Here is a 17,330-nt window from a genome sequence, read left to right as displayed (position 1 = left end):
TTGAAAACACAAGCTGAGTAGTACAGTGAGTTCTATTGTTTTTGTTTTCTCTGGTTGTTTTAGCTCTTGAGCTTAAATGCTGGCAAGGGCCACAGCTTCATACTCCAACCCAGAACAAGCTGTGTGGTGGAGCTGCTTGAGTGCATACTATTCACAAATCAGTGGATCTGCTGTTTCAGCAGCTCATTTTGTATGTCCAGAAGTTTAATAGTGGTCATGATAAGAGGGTTTTATGTCAAAGGACAATTAATGGAGTTTGTCTGACTTAATCAACACTACATGTCATTTGCTTTCAGCTGTGTTGAACCACCATACAAGTATTGAAGCAACATATTAGAAATTAAGGGATTTGGGTGGCATAGATTTTTGAGTTTCTATATCAAGATGGAACACAGAGAAGATTGATGAACTCTTGCTGCAGCACGTTGTAGTGAATGAAGTGGTTGCACTTGTTATGTAAGCAGTCAGAGAGCTTACTTTGCCCCTGATGACAATCGACTATCACAGAAATAATCTGTTGTTCTAGCAACATTTATAATGTGTTTATCATTCTAAGCAGATCTTCTGCCATGGGATGTGTTGTTTCTCATATCATGGTCTGACATAGAGTAGTAATAATAATAATAATAATAATGTAGCGTCCAAATCTTCAGCAGAATGTAAACCTTAAGTTGACGCGTGTTTCTGGTCCTTAGCACATAGCTCACACCGACGCCGCTCGTAGATGAAAGCAATACGTGTTTTATTGATCCAATTTCCTTCGTACAAGTCAGTCAAACAACTTCCTTTCTTCCTAAAAGTAGGCTGATTACTTGGACATACTTTAAGTATCCACAGGTTATCCACAACTTAATCCGCGTACATCGTTCCATATAACACGTTTCATAACACGGTTCATAACACGTTCGGAAAACTGTGCGGCTCCATACTGCTTCAGATATTACTCACAACTGTCAGTAACTGTCGCAAAGTGACCTTAAAGTGACGGCAGTCTGTCACTTACATGTATTCCTTACTATAACTAATTATAACGACATCCTTGTAACATTCAAAGTAGAAACAGATGTGATTAAAGTTAAACATGTAAATACAAGTGAATATTTAACATCACATTGAATTTGGCTCTAACAAATAATAATACATCAATTTTATATAGCGCTTTTCAAAATACCCAAAGATGCTTTACAGGGCAGAGACAAACAGAACAAACAAACAAAAAAAAAGAAGAAAAAAGAAAGACAGAGGAGCAAAGAAAACAAACAAAGAGAACATTTTGGTAAAAAAAAAAGAATAACTGGAGAAGCTGTGCGGAATGGGTCATGTAATGGAGGGTAGGGTGCATAGGTTAGCAGGTGAAGGCAAGTTTGAAGAGGTGGGTTTTGAGTGCTTGTTTGAATGATGATAGGGAGGGAGCCTCACGGATGTGGATGGGGAGGGCGTTCCAGAGGGGAGGTGCAGCAGCTGAGAAGGCCCTGTCACCCCAGGTCCGGTGCTTGGTCCTGATGGTCTTCAGAGTGTTTGCACCAGCGGACCTGAGGCAACGGGTTGGGGCGTGGAGGGGGAGGATGTCTGAAAGGTAGGGAGGGGCCAGGTTGTTTAGGGCTTTGTAGGTGGTGAGTAATATTTTAAAGTTTATTCTGTATTTGACCGGGAGCCAGTGGAGGTTGCGAAGGACCGGGGTGATGTGTTCATAGCGGCGGGTGGAAGTGAGCAGTCGAGCGGCAGAGTTCTGAACATATTGGAGTTTATTGAGGATTTTGTTGGGAGAACCATAGAGGATGCTGTTGTAGTAGTCGAGTCTGGAGGTTATGAGGTCATGGATGAGAATTTCGGTGGTGGCAGAGGACAGGGAGGGTCGGAGGAGTGCAATGTTCCTGAGGTGAAAGAAGGCAGTTTTGGTGATGTGGTTGGCGTGGGGTAGGAAAGAGAGGGTGGGGTCGAGGATGATACCGAGGTTGCGGACTTGGGTGGAGGGGGTGACAATGGAGACATCAATGTTGAGGGAGAAGGGCTGGGCTGAGCGGGTGAGGGAGTTAGGGCCGATGATGAGTATTTCAGATTTGTTGCAGTTGAGTTTGAGAAAGTTCTGTTGCATCCATGATTTTATATCAGTGAGACAGGTGGTGAGAGTGGAGTGGGTGACGGAGGTGATGGTCTTGGAGGAGAAGTAGAGTTGGGTGTCGTCAGCGTAGCAGTGGAAGTTGAGACCATGACGACGGATGATTTGTCCAAGGGGAAGGATGTAAATGATGAAGAGGAGGGGACCAAGCACGGAACCTTGGGGGACACCGTGGGTGACTGGGGAGGTAGAGGATTTACAGTTGTTTATTGCAATGAATTGTCAGTCTGAGAGATATGAGGTGAACCAGGAGAGGGCAGTGCCAGTTATGCCAAGGGAGTACTGGAGACGTGAGAGGAGGATGGAGTGGTTGATAGTGTTGAAGGCGGCGCTGAGGTCAAGGAGGATGAGGATGGTGAGGAAGCCAGAGTCAGCAGAGAGAAGTATGTCATTTGTGATTTTCAGTAGGGCGGTTTCTGTGCTGTGTTTTGAACGGAAGCCGGATTGGAAGGGTTCGTAGAGATTATGGAGATTGAGGTGGGACTTGAGTTGTGATGCAACAGCTCTCAAGGACTTTGGACAGGTAGGGGAGGATGGAGATGGGCCGGTAGTTGTTGGGGATGTCGGGGTCAAGACCAGGTTTTTTCAGCACGGGGGTGACAGCAGCGATCTTGAGTGTGGGGGGTATGAGACCAGAAGACAGTGAGGAGTTGATGATGTTGGTGATGAGAGGGGAGAGTGAGGGGAGGCAGGCCTTGACTAAGGAAGAGGGGAGGGGGTCAAGGGCACAGGTGGAGGCCTTCATGCTGGAGAGTATGGAGGAGAGGTCCATTTCAGTGATTGAACTGAAGGATGAGAGTGAGTTGCTTGGAAGTAGGGGAGAGTCATGTTGAGGGCTTGGGGGGTGGTAGAGGGGGGGGGGGGGGCTGCGAGCTGGTTGTGTATTGCAATGATTTTGTCGTTGAAGGATAGAAATGAGTTGCATTTGCTGGTGGTGAAGGAGGTGGAGATGGTGTCCATGGGCTTAAGGAGTTTGTTGATGGCGGAGAAAAGCGTTTTGGGATTGTTGGAGCCAGATTGGATGATGGAGGAGTAGTGAGAGGAGCGAGCGGTGTTCAGGGCATCTTTATATTGTTGTTGGTGGAGTTTGAAGGCATCAAGGTGAACAGTAAGTCCAGTTTTGTTGGCAAGACGTTCCAGTTGACGGCCCTGCACTTTGAGGAGGCGAAGTCGGTCAGTGTACCAGGGGGCGGAGTGGGTGAAGGAGATGAGTTTGGATTTTTTTGGGGGTGATGACGTCAAGACAGGAGGAGAGTGCATCATTATAGTACTTGACCAGGGCAGTGGGGGAGGCAGTCGAAATGGGGGCAGAGACAGTGGCAGCTAAGGTGGAGGAGAGCGAGGGGATGTTGAGTTGATAGATCCAGCTACCTATCCTCCCCTACAGCTTGATGCAGCAGGTGTTATTAGCTTCATGGAGGAAGGGGATCTGAACCTCTCTAATGTCAGTGTGTGTCTGTGATATGGCAGTAGCACTCAAATATTTGGAGCTACCGAGTTTATTGTAACTTTTTGGGAGACTAAAATATGTCTTATTCAGCGTTCTGTTGTACTTAGCTTCACCCTCTCGTGTCATTTCTGGTTGCAAAAAACCAAGATGGCGACGGCCAAAATGTTCAGACTCAAGGCTTCAGAACCAAAGTCCACATGCCATTGGGGGACATCGCAGAGACTACGTCCACTTAGTTTATACAGTCTATGGTCATGGCCCTGCCTTCTGACCACATTTTAGAAAAAAAAACAACTTTTTTTAAAGTTCCTCTTAATTTTTGGATCAAGCCAAATTGTTGACATATGTTGGGATTTTAATGTGACAAATAATTCTTCTCTTATCTTACAAAATTATGCAATTTTTTTGTGAATGGGGCATCCTGTCACTTTATAATATTTTCTGATATCTGATGTGCACACAGTAACAAAAACAACAACCATGCCGCACCAGAGCTCTAACCCCGGGCTAAACAAGACCAGATGTGAGCAAGGAACATGGTCTCTTTATTCCCTCGTGCCGTGGGTTTGCTCGTGGGGCAGGACAAATTGATCTCAGAGAGAGCTATTTGAAAACTATTGTGGAGTGCACTTTGTTCCTCAAGGCAATTCTTCTTTCTCTCCTGCTCTCTCTTTTTCTTGCTCCATGTAGTAAAAGCTAAGACAAGTGAATACTCCGAGATGTTGTGACCCAGTTATTGAGGACTGGACTGCCTGATCCATTTAGTCCTCATGTGGATGCTGACGTGTGCAGCTAAGGTAGAAAGTGGAAAGATGAAACTAGAGTGAGTGTGATGTAGAAACAAGTCCAACAGTCAAAGCCCTACAAGCTGCCTTGCTTTGTTCATCACAGCTCATCAAGGTTTTGGAGAAAAATTGACAGCTCACTACTGATCTCACTACTCTTGTCATACCTTACCTGTAGTGAGGTTGAAAGTATAAAGATTGTCAACAACATGAGTAGAAAAGTTCCAAAGTTTCTGAAATGAAGAAGGGTTAATCGTCTGTAGAGCGTAGGGTTTTTCTGTAAATTCCGCAGTTGTCTGCCCTGAAAGATTTTGATATTTGCCGCACATAGGTGAAACGTTTGTCAGGATGGTGCCTCTCGTGGAAAAGATCAGCTTGCTGGATTACTTATTCTTAAGGTACTTTTGAGCATATCTCTGGTAATTGCAAGATTAACAGTGGTGCTTTTGTTTTGTTTCTTGTTGAGAAACTCAGATCTTTGGATTAAATCAACAAACCGCTTACTCTACAAAATCTTTTATCAGTGTTTGGCGACTGAGAATTTCATTGGTCGTGGACAGCCCTAATATCTTGTCATGGAGGAGTCTCTATCAAGGAGCACTTTTGACCTGATGGTCAGCGCTACGGGAAAAGTAGTTTTGTTGGATTGCTCCAGGAAACGTCAAGGCATCACCATAATCATTACGACTCATGATCCGAGGTAGATCTCTGAAAAGCCCTCCGCATCGCTCAAGGAGTTCTTTATTAATCCCTCATTCACTTTATACACTCTGCTGTTAAAAACACTCACACGCATGCACACACAGGACTAGGGGTGGGACTGTGTAGGATTTTAGCACGGGTTGCGAACAAGCAGTTGGGGGTGTCGGTGCCTTACTTAAAGGCACCTTGGCAGTGTGGTAGGCAGGGTTACAAAAGTGGACCAAATCTTGCCACATATCTAGCTTGCTACATAGTTACATTAATGGAACGATATGAATATAACAACAAAACACAAACACAGGCTGAATAAATGGACTGAAAGTCATGCTGACATTGTCATACACTACAGGAGCAAGGATATAAACAGACATTTGATGTTTGTGTAAGTTTCAATATGCAAGTCATTCTAAAGTGACTCCATCTGTCTTTGTGTCCACCCACAGGAGCAAGAGGACCCCAACAAGCTGGCCACCAGCTGGCCCGACTACTACATCGACCGCATCAACTCCATGGCTGCTGTAAGTCAAACGCGTTGGCTGAATGTTAAAATACCCACATGAATAAGATATAGCTTCCACACCTCAATCTCACGAATGACAATGTCACTCACCGACTGACCATCTGACCACTACTCCTAAGAGTAGTGGTCAGATGGTCGCTTCCCTGCCGACTGCTTGTTATATTTGTATGACCGCATTCCTTGTGCCGTGCCCCCCGGCATTCATACACACTGTGATGACAAACCGGCCGTTTAGACACTCAGCAGTTCAGTCAGCGGGAGCGACTGTCAAACACACGGAGCAAACCCAGGGTGATAATATTCATTATTTTCTAGCCTGTATGGCTGCCAATAAATACAGCATGATACAATCACCCAACTGCCGTTTTGGTGTGTGAGTTGTATTATTTGATTGTACATTCTGCCACTGACTTGTTTGGAACAGTGACCTCTGACCCTGAGTCCATATGTGGACAAGTTGGCTCCCAAATGTTTGGAAAGCATAAAACATCACATTTTAAGGAGTTTTTTTTTGAAGGGATTATTTAGATGATTTGAAGTTGGGTTGTATGAGGTACTTATCCAAAAGTCGATGTATTACCCACAGTAGACGGAGTTTGGAAGAACAGACAGGGGTACCACCATGGGAGCAAAGTAATGTCCTGCTGTGGAAGGGGACAGCAGCTAAACATACTTTAGATACCTAAAAAAAAACGAGTGTAAGTGTAAGCTATATTAAGAATATTTTTTGGAGGTTTATCTTGCCATGAGACAGCCGTTTTCCAATGTGGAAACCAAAGCCACTGGACTCAATTGAAAAACAAATAAAAACTGTAATTTGAACCTCACTGAACATGGGGGTTGCTGGTCTACTGCTGCCTTGATCAGTTAGTTTGTTGTGTTATTGTGTGACTTTGTTGAATCCAAACTAACCAAAGTCACACAATAACAATAAGCAACCATCATGTGCAGTGAGGTGAATTAATTTTTTTACAGTCTGGTGGCTTTGAAAAGAGCTGTTTAGCTGTTTCACTGCAAGGTAAACTGGCACAGATACAAAATATAGCACCATAAACACTTTTTTAAAATGTATTGTTTTAGGTGGGCCTTTTTTTTTGGTGTCTAAAATATGTTTTGCTGCTGCCCCCATCCACAGCAGTACATTCATTTTCTCCCATGCTATTTGTTTTGCCAAACTGGCTTGAAAAAATCCAAACTATCCCTTTAAGGAATGGCATGCAAGCATTCATTTTATAGACTATCAATCAAGTTATTTGTTGAGACAGTCTTCAACTTCTAATGTCTCTTATGGACTTTTTAACATTCCACTAGGTTTATTTTTTTATTTTTTTCTCATCTACCCAAAGCAGACCAACACTTAATCCATTTACAAGTTGTTCCAGGCCATGGATCAGATAAACAGTTGGACCATAACTTACACAGACCACCATAAACCAAAGGGCCAAAAAGTAATGGCATTTAATATCTGTTTATTGCCGTGTTGTTTGTTTTTCTGGCAAACCCGATGTACACTATAGCAACAACCCATTTTGAAGGCTGCTGTTTTTACAGCTGTTATTGTTTACTGGCTCCTATTGAGAATGAGCGACTTCTGAACTGGTACCTGAACTTTGTGTTGAAGTCTGGAGAAACAATTTTACTGTCATACTCTTAGACCCAGACAGCACGCACGCACACACACGCAGTATTTTAAGTGTAGTCGAAAGAAAGTGCTGATTTGTGAGTTGCCAAGAATTTAAAATCCACCAGCGCAGCAGCGGTGCCTCTGTGCTGTTAGGTGTCAGAGTTAAGTTTCAGCACGTCTTTTTCTTTTTTACTATATCTACTGCAAAACAAGTCTGTAAGTTGTGTGTAAGGAGTCTAACAGTATATAAAATCCTGACATTTTCATGCTTTGTGCCAGCGTGACGAGATACTCGCATTCACTTGGTCCAGCAATGTTGTAGAACCTGTCAGTGTAAGTAATTGCGCTAACATTGGGAGGACTAAACTTCAGATTGGAAATGTATTTACATTATAAGCAAAATAAACACAACTTCGGCACGGTTTCCCTTATTCACAATAACTCCACCAATTTCCTCCCCTTCCTGAATCATTTTTCCCCACTCCAACTATCAATCTTCCATTTTTCTCCACCAGACAGCATCTTGAAAAGAGAGCGTTTTAACATTTGGAGGTGCTCTACCCGTACATGACATCTTGTCTTGGCTTCGAGGCGAGCTCGCCAGGGGCAGCCCTTCCACAGTAGCTGGATGAGCTAATTTTCGCCGGCCTGAGAGATTACTGTACAACTGGCATCTGGACGTTCATTCATAAAACCATGTCAGAGCCCCGAGGTTGTTCGCTTGCTGCGGAGCGATAAATTCAAACGTCCTCGTGACTCTTGTCAGGCATTTCTGTAGCCTCGCTGTGTCCAAGCTGGTGTGTTGAGCATCGACGTTGGCGCCTGGATCGGGCTTTCTGCTGATAAACAGAGGAGATCCAACACAGAGGCAAAGGGAAGAGCCTCTCGTATGCCTGTGATGTGAAGAAACACACAGAACTCAGTTGTTGTTTGTTTTGCAGCTTCTCAACCACAAAATAGGAACTCAAATGGGCCTTACAAAATGCTTTCAAGTGTCATTTAGTGTTGTTGCTGTCGACTAATTTCATATTTTTCAATTCGGCAGTTCATTTAGTGAAGCCTGTTTTAAAAAGTGCACATTTAATACACTACATTTAAAATTCCACCTAAGCCATAGACTCTATAGAAGAAGTGGACGTATTCAACATGACGTACAACCAAACACTGAATAGACATTTTTGGGCGATCAAAATGTTACAATTAACTTACATGAACTGAAAACGCATTGTGAAAGGGTTAAATTTGAGAGTCGATATCACAGATACTTGTGGTAAGGATCTGTCAATTCCAAGGTAGCCCCGCCCTAAAGCATACTCTGCTTTATGGTCTGTTTGACTCTAAATGGACCATAATTTACCAAATGAACATCATGCTGTATTGAAGAAGACTTGAAACTAGAGATTGAGACCATAAACTCATGTTTACAATGTTTACTGAGGTAATAAATCAAGAGAGAAGTAGAGTCATTTTCTCATAGACTTCTATACAACCAGAGGTGTCTCCCCCTGATGGTCAGTAGAGAGAACGCAGTTTTATGGCACTTCAGCATTGGCTTCACTACTCAGACCCTGAGGTTGCAGCTTGACTTATACTTATGCAGCTCCACTCTGCTTTTCGCAGCTTCATAGTGAGTTTCTAAGTTTAAAATAACCCAGCAGCTTTTATCAGTAGTAAAACTAAAGCAAAGTAGCAAAGCTTCTGTTTTGGGGAGCTATTTGCCGTTTACAAGCTGCATTGCTCAGCTGTGACTTTTAAAAGACATGATTGCTAACAAACCGACTGGCACTCAGTTGAACTCTGACTGTAACTGTTTAAACACCGCTCAGCTTTCCGATTACATCATTCCACTCAATTTCAGCTGTTGGTTTCTAGCCACATAGGAACAATAGGATAATAGCTGGGTTTCAACTTGCATGTTGTTACCCTAATTGGGTTTAATGCCTCAGGCATTTGCATGACTATTTAAGTTAAAATAATGTTGTTTGCCTTCATTCATATTGAACAATTACTTTTTTTTTACTTGGCACACCAGTGAACCACATGGTCCTAATTAAGGTTTTGATGAGCTGCACTCATCACTCACTCAGTTAACAAGGCACTGACGACTAGCTTGAAGGCATAGTTCTGGCTCTTAGGGGTCACTTCCCATAATAAGGATTTGGGGAAATACCTTCTGCTGGTTTACCAAATGGCTTTAATAGTATCCGTATGTGCATGTTGGCCACAGGTTCCAATGAGCTTACAAATAGCAGATGCAGGAAAGAGCCGCTTGGCGAGACTCATTCACACGGTGAACTGGCTCGCAGCACGACCAAATCATCCACTCTCTCCAACACTTGTTGCGTCCAACTTCCCATCGACTATGAACATATTCGTTCAGAGAAAACAGGAGCCAGAGCCTTCACTTCTTGGCACAGGGGTTTGTGAACCATCTGGACTTGAGACTAAGTCGACACGATGGATGTTTTGACTGCACTGTTTCTAGATTAAACACTCTCTCACAGCGGACAGACCAGAGCTGTTGTTAGGTAGTCAAACATGAGATCCCGCTTCAGTTAGCTGTGTAGGGGCTGCTGGTCCAAAATGTCCTGTCTTGCTGTGAAATATTTGCACCCAATTTTGACCTTTACGCCTTTTTTAAAAAAGGGTTTAAGGGTTGGACGACAGGGTCACATTCAAGCAAATATTTTGTTCCAGGGGAGTTAACTGGCAGTCACTGTGGCTAGCTTACTCCACTGCTGAAACACGCGCTGTTTGAACCTCAGCGCTTGGCAGTAAGCTGCCTTGGAAAGAGCCTGGAGAGGCTAAACTGAAGTCCTGTGGCCCTGACTAATGGGAGCAAAGCAGCTCTTTGCTGAGGGGAGCCTTTAAGTGATGCAGAAATGAATTAACACCCCCGCCGCTCTAAGTGTTTTTTTTTATTTTTTATGATTTGTTATATGCTTGATTGGAGCTAATTGCCTGCATGACTTATTTTGGCATGTTGTATAGCTTCATGCAGTGCTTCAAAAGGAAAACAACATTGGAAAGGGGGCTATTAATTAGGCTTTGATTACCTTTGATGCTAGGACTAATTGAAACAAACACGTTTCTTTGTAAAGAGGAAGAAATTCTGTTGCTGTTTTATGGCTGCCAAATTAGGATTAACATTCTGATGTTGCCAGTAGGAACACAGTCCAGTCGCCACGGAAAATGTTTCTGTAAACCCCGGAGCAAATGACGTATTATATTGCGTGACCATTATAATAAGTTCCGTCGTATGATAACGAATACTCCAAGCCACAAAGTCCACTGAGGGCAGATGAGAGGGGTGTTGGATGGGTCAAATAACCTTTCACCTTACGTTGTTGTTGCGCTACCTTGTTTCTGTGCAACCCAGTCACCAGAAAAAAATGTTGACATTGTATGTTTCTGCAACCCACATGATGCGTTGAATGACAATGTCTCTGATGTTGTTGCGTTACGTTGTTGTTGCTGCTACCTTGTTAATCTGCTATTTGTTAATCTGCTACCATGTTAAACTGCTACCTTGTTACGCTGTTACGCTGCTACCTTGTTACGCTGCTACCTTGTTACGCTGCTACCTTGTTAATCTGCTACCTTGTTAATCTGCTACCTTGTTAAGCTGCTACCTTGTTACGCTGCTACCTTGTTAAACTACGTTGTTATTTTATCATTTTAACACAAAACATTTTATTTACCTTAACCAAGAAGATTTTGCCTAAACCTCCCTGATAGTTTCACAATGTTAATCGTATGGCATTGTGTATTTCTGCAAGCATGATTCAGAGCTGATATCAAACATATTTTTTTGTTCAGAGACATCATCATTCAACGTATCATGTGGGTTGCAGAAACATACAATGTCAACATTTTTTTCTGGTGACTGGGTTGCACAGAAACAATGAATACAAGTGAAAAAGTACAGCAATCTTGCTAGCAGGTAGCTTGCCCAATGGCACCCGCTTTATAGCCAAAATTCAGCAAGATATCAATCATGTCTTTCCACTAAATTCCAATTAATTTCTCCCCATTTCTGCAGATGCAGACCCTGTTTGCCTTCGATGAGGAGGAAATGGAAATGAGAAACAAGGTGGTGGAAGATCTAAAGACAGCACTTCGGACTCAGCCGATGAGGTAAGTGAATCTCTCGCCTGTCCAACTATAGCGTGACCTTTTCCTCTGCATTGATCGGTTCTCCCTCATGTTCATGCATTCCTGCCGTTGGACGTGTTGAGGTAATGCCGCACATATGAAATCTAGTTAACAATGTAGCATGCTAAAGAAAATATGTACTATCCAAGAAGTCTGTCTCTAGTCACGGCAGGATTACAGTTAAAAAAAAAAAAGGTCCTTTTTAATAATACACCCAAAAATATTTTAAGATCTACCCTGCTATATTTTCCTCCCCTGAAATGGTCATCAGCCGCTGTTAGGCCTCACTCATCACCCCAAAGAAGCATTCAAGGGCATTGGACAGCCCACTAATACAAACTGCCTCCCTCTCCCCGTCAGCAGCTCCTTTAAAGCTGTCCATCAGCCTGTGCCAGTTGTTTGATGCAGTGGTCTGGACCAAAGCGGTGGTGTTGAGTTTTCTCAAGGGGAGCTTCGAAGTGACAGACCTAATGTGCAGAGTGACAGAAAACCCAGGGCAGCCTAGTCTAGGTCATGTCTGGGTTATATATATGTGTGTGTGTGTGTGTGTGTGTGTGTGTATGTGTGTGCGTGTTTGTAGGCCAAGTACATGTATGCATGGTTGTGTTTGTAAGTATGGGTATCCAAACCACTATAATTAGGAACAAGGCTGGTGAGCAGCTGCTTGAGTCCAGCAGGAAGCATGGCAGGAAGTGGTTCTGCCAAAGTAAAGGTCTTTTGAAATGTTGCTGCTTTTTTACTTTAAAACATATTCAATTTCCATCCATTTCTCGTGATAATTGTACAAAAATAGTTGACCATTGAACTTCTCGTGTTTTGCGTGAGTTTTGACAGCCTCTTAATGATGTCGTAGTGCTGTACGTCTTCATCAGGGTTACAAATGGCCTAATGTCATTATCAAAAGTCACAATATTTGAATTACTCTAGCAGGAGACATAGCTTCCTGTTAACCCGTATGGCATTATATTGTAACCTGTTTTTCATGTTGCCACGGTCAACTAATGACCCATGGGGTTCGTTTGGCGATCATCCCAAATTGATGTCCACATGAGTGCCGGAAAAAAATGCAGAAGTAATTCTGACATAAGGCAGCAAATGGATAGGTCACTTACATGGTACAACCACTTTTTACTGGTGAAAAACATTCACACGATACATCATAACAATATAACTTTTTGCGGTTTTGTTTCTTTTTGCCTTTATGTGATAGTGGGGATGTCATGCATCAAAGGCCCCCAGATGACAAAGTACAACAAATGTTCTGAATAAATTAAGGATTTAGTTCGAACTAATTTAAAAAATCTAATTTGATCCAGAAACTGTCATGAGTTGTATGTAGATGAGGGAGAAGAATTACTCATTCAAATCTGGTTTATCACCCTAACCTGCTGCGATGCTTCTCCCAGCTGTTCCAGATGACTGAACTATGAACACTGACTATCAAATACATTCGTGATCAGGAATGAATTCCAATGAGTGGAATCATGTCATGTCTTTTATGTCATTACCTGCTACTGCAGTAAAGCACAAGTAAACACAATCAACATATCACAGTACTCCAGGTCACAGTACTATTTTTGCAATGTTTTGCTGCTCCGTGTTTCTCTCTTACTCATCATCTCCTTGTATTATATTCAAGTGTACTTAACGACTCCATCGTAATGCACCTGCACCCACCGCTGTTCACAGAGTGAGTTATTGCTCATTAGGACGCAGATGTTTTTGAGTACTGTAGCAGTGATGTAGAGAGCAGGTGTGTCCCACAGACTATGGGTGCTCAGGGGGAAAGCCTGGGCGGCGTTTTAATGTCCTGCTTAGTCTCGCCTCTGTGACAAATGGGCTTCAGCTTCACCTAATGCATGTCATTCTGTGTCCCTGTGTGTATGCCGTAAGCCTGGGGTGGCCAAACTATAGCAGGTGTGCCAACTGCAGCCCATGTTTAAAAATTGAGTATATTTTTTAATAAACTGCACTGCATTGCCACATCCTAGTTTAAACACTAGATGTCGATTATATTTAGTGAAAATATCTCTGTCTTGACGTCTCTGTTATCTCTGCCTGTTCTGATTGTTAAATCTTAAACTACACCTATTAACATTGTTCGTATACATTTGCACCCTAAAATTTTAGGTGGGCCTTTGGCCACTAACAGAAAGCAACATTTGGCAAAACTGCCTGTTTTACTTATGTGTAGATTTACACATAACATCATAATATTTTAGATTGATACTTAGGCCGTGGACTGTATTACAGTTTAATCATATTCATTCAAATTTAATTTAAGAGCATTAGATACATAAATACTTACTGTAATATGTGGGCACACCAATAAACAACTCTAATGTCAAATGTAAGTTATTTTGATAGAGAATTCATTTTCTATGGGGTTTTTCTGGTCTAGAAAACAGATTTTCTCGCAGTGTAGCTGGTTGAAAGCTTCACATTCACACTTGTTTGGCTCTTTATATCTTTTATGTATATGACCCACAGTCAAAAAGAAAAGTTTGGCCACCCATGCCGTATGCCTTCATGGCAGCATTTTGTGAGACACGGAGGTGTCCGTCTGTAGTCGGCTGTAGTCAGCCTGAGTTTGGATGGCTGCCTAATATGGCCTCCCTCCCTTCCTCTTTTCCACCTTCCCCCTCAGAGAGGCAGCTGGGTCTGGTGCCCTTAGCCCGCTCCGTAGGGCCACAGGACACAAACACATGGTGGGTATGCAGTGGTGCTTGGCAGAGAGCACAGAGGCAGTACAGAGGCAGCACATTCGTCAGCAGGCCACCCATTGCAGTCACTCTCACTCACAGGCTGATTATAGGCCTTTGAAATGACAAGGTCACGAGGTTTGCATCACGTGCTCTGCTCTGCGTTCATGTCCAGTATATGAAATGTGATATTACCAGCAGAAAATATATTCAAAGCTGTATATTTTCTTTATCATGTCAACCTCAGCTGGAGGCCCCTAAATTGAAAGCCTCTGCTTCAGGTTAACTATTTGAAACTGAAAACCTTTTTTGGTTTGTGACCCCTTGAAATATAGAGGATGACCCTCATCCGCATGTTATGGTTGTGGAGTTCAACCATTACTTTTTTTTCCTCCTTCTAATATTTCATTTTAAGAATCTTTGGAGGCTTGAAAAGTTAAAAGTAGGCCTGCATTGATCAGACCCACCAGCTATCCGATTCTTCGTTGGTACTGGCTTAATTATTCAGATCAGGTATCAACTACGGCATGACAGTCGTAAACAACGTTCAAAGATTTTGTTACCCGTTAGCTGGGGGCAGCCGTGGCTCAATGGGTAGAGAGGGTCGTCTGGCAACCGCGGCGGTTTGATCCTTGGCTGTGCCGAAGTGTCCCTGAGCAAGACACTGAACCCCTAACTGCTCCCCGGGCGCTTCTCAGCAGCCCACTGCTCCCAATAAGCTAGGGATGGGTTAAATGCAGAAGTTACATTTCATGTATGTGTATATATATGACGACTCTAATAAAGATTTTTTTAGTTTTTCTGACTCGTTTTTTAGTGCCACAGAAATCCCTGGCCTCATGTTCTCAAAAGAATGAGCCTTACTTTTTCGACATAATTATATTTAAAAGAGCACTGCACAATACTGGTACTGGATCAGCACTTGATGTTGTTGATACTGGATGTTGAGATATTTGAATCAAGGAAAAAATGTTTCTCAAGAAATAGGCAGAAAAACATGATGCCATTCCTTTAAAGTGACCGTAATCAATATAATTGTGATGTATTAAATGACGATGTAAAAAAAAAAAAAACGTTAAAAGGGATGCGTCATAGTGTTGAACCTACAAAGAACAGCTGCTGCTCCCCTAGGCCTCACAGGTTTTTATAGTAAGCTTTAGCTCACTGTTTATCCGCCCAGCCCACAACTGTTTTAGTTCACTCTCACCGCTCTCATAGCGTCGCTTTGGGTCACAGCAGGCAGCTGTTTTCAGTGGAAACACTCTAAAAAGCCACTTCACACAACGGAGCATTTAGCTGCTAGAGCCAGATATGATATAAATGATTTGAATGATGAGTCTGTTAAATACCTGCTGTATTATTATCCTCTGCCGATGATGTACACTTGACGGTTTTGAGACATCCTGTATTTCTGCTTTCTCAGGTGAAGTAAGACCGGACAACTGAATGCAAGCACATTAGTCTTGTTGTCTTTTAAAGGGATTCTTTGTATGGGGTTGCATGAGTTACTTATCCAGAGTCAGTGTATTTACCTACAGTTGATGGAGGTTGGCAAGCTCCCAGTTAGTAGAAACAGACAGGCGTACCGACATGAGAGCAAAGCCATGTACTGCTGTGGATGGGGGCAGCAGCAAAAATAATTTTAGACACATAAATAAATCAATAGCAGTTTAAGTGTAGGCTATATTTAGAATATTTTTATCTTGCTATGAGACAGCCATTTCCAACAGGGAACTGAAGCAGTTATACCGATCTGTGCTCTCTTCAAAGCCACAAGACTTGAAAAAAAACTGTAATTTGACCTCACAGAACACAGTTTGTTTGTGTTGTTGATATAGTGACTTTGGTCTATTAAAAGGTTCGATCGGATCCACTTCTTATAGACCAGCTGGACTGTATTAAACACAGTGAGACAGCAGGAAAGCATACTGCTGTACTCCGTCTGCCATTTATCAGAAATGATTTTGATAGTAATGTCTCTTAAACCAATTTAATAACCCAAATGTAAATGTGATTAATTATAAACCGCCATAAAACGGCGACATTTCGAAATTGGCTGACAGCTTATCTCGTTTCCTCTGCCAGCAGTTGTTGCTTTGTTTACCAGCTGTCAAATGGAGCTTGAACCATCGCACCGGGGTTGTGCGTTTACTCACATAGAGCCGGATCTTAAGCTCTCCTGGAGGTCACTGAGGCCGCGCTGCCCCAGAATGCACGGCAGTCCTTGGCTCGTGTCAGTAGAGCATCGTGCAATGCTTCCCAAGACGGCTGTCAGGACGTTGTTTCTGCAAATCTCTTCCAGCAAGAATATTGACTTGAGCCGTTTCCCTCCCGCTCCTGCGTCAATAGCCCTTTGGACGCTTTTTCTTTTTTTATTATACTATATTCATCCCGGTAAGGGGGAAATTTGTCTCTGCATTTGACCCATCCCTGTATAAGGGACTGGCTTCGAGAGAGGGCCTTTCACGTTTTCGCGTCGGCCAACCGTAGTTCTTGGCACATGTGAGAAGTTTCAGTTGGTTGCAATCTGCAACCTCACTGCTAGATGTCGCCAAATCCTACACATTGCTCCTTTAGAGTAGACACAGTACAATCCTTTAAATAACAAATAGTAAGGTAAAATTAAACTTACCACGACACACATTTTTTTGTTATTGTAATAAGAGTAAATTTAATTTGTTACTTCCACTCTTGACTAAGTGTCTGATTATTGTCCATCTTCGTTTGTGTCTCATTAATCAAGGAGCCATTGCTGAAACACAGCCCTCCTCAGTGTGAGTTACACACATACACATAGACTCCTCCCTGTAGATTTAACAATAAACAACTCCATAGGAGCCCTTCCCTTTCTGCCATGACATACTATACACATCACAGATGTGCACCGTGGCTGCTGGTTTTATTGGGATCCGTGAATGCGCGTCAGTGTTGTGTGTGTTGCCTCTCTGTCCAGCCCTTTGTTTTACCACCGTCGTACGCTGGGCCTCACATCAAGTCAAAATTTAGTTAAGTGAGAGCCGCGGTGATATCGTCTTCCGAGCGCCACAGAAACCTCGGTCAAATGGTTTGAAGCGGCACCTCTGAAGAACCTGACGCACACCACTCTGGCCCCTTTTTAATAGTAGAACAAGACATATGTGCATGTGTGTGTCCCCGTGCCCGGGGGCGAGGTGAGTGGGTGTTTGAGAGAGATGTTAAGTCTGTGCGAACGTACATGACGTGTCTGTGTGTGTGTGTGTGTGTGTGTGTGTGTGTGTGTGTGTGTGTGTGTGT

At 42.9% G+C, this 17,330-nt stretch overlaps 1 protein-coding gene across 3 annotated transcripts in view; it reads left to right on the top strand.

Annotated features, from left to right (window-relative positions):
• The first annotated feature begins 2,977 nt into the window (after positions 1-2,977).
• LOC116400166 (disheveled-associated activator of morphogenesis 2-like) overlaps positions 2,978-17,330 on the top strand; it is a 34,869-nt gene continuing 20,516 nt past the window's right edge. For 2 of the 3 annotated variants that reach the window (XM_031877865.1, XM_031877867.1), the window contains exons 1-2: positions 2,978-5,574; positions 11,243-11,337. In XM_031877865.1, the coding sequence (XP_031733725.1) occupies positions 5,566-5,574; positions 11,243-11,337 (104 nt within the window). In that variant the 5' untranslated portion in view covers positions 2,978-5,565. The remainder of the gene's footprint in view (positions 5,575-11,242; positions 11,338-17,330) is intronic. The other variant, XM_031877866.1, reaches the window with a different exon arrangement.

Source organism: Anarrhichthys ocellatus, unplaced genomic scaffold (genome assembly GCF_004355925.1).
Source record: "Anarrhichthys ocellatus isolate YVR2014 unplaced genomic scaffold, GSC_Weel_1.0 scaffold152, whole genome shotgun sequence".
NCBI classification, from domain to species: domain Eukaryota; kingdom Metazoa; phylum Chordata; class Actinopteri; order Perciformes; family Anarhichadidae; genus Anarrhichthys; species Anarrhichthys ocellatus.
Note: the sequence above shows the minus strand (reverse complement) of the source record. Positions and strands in the feature narration are given on the sequence as shown.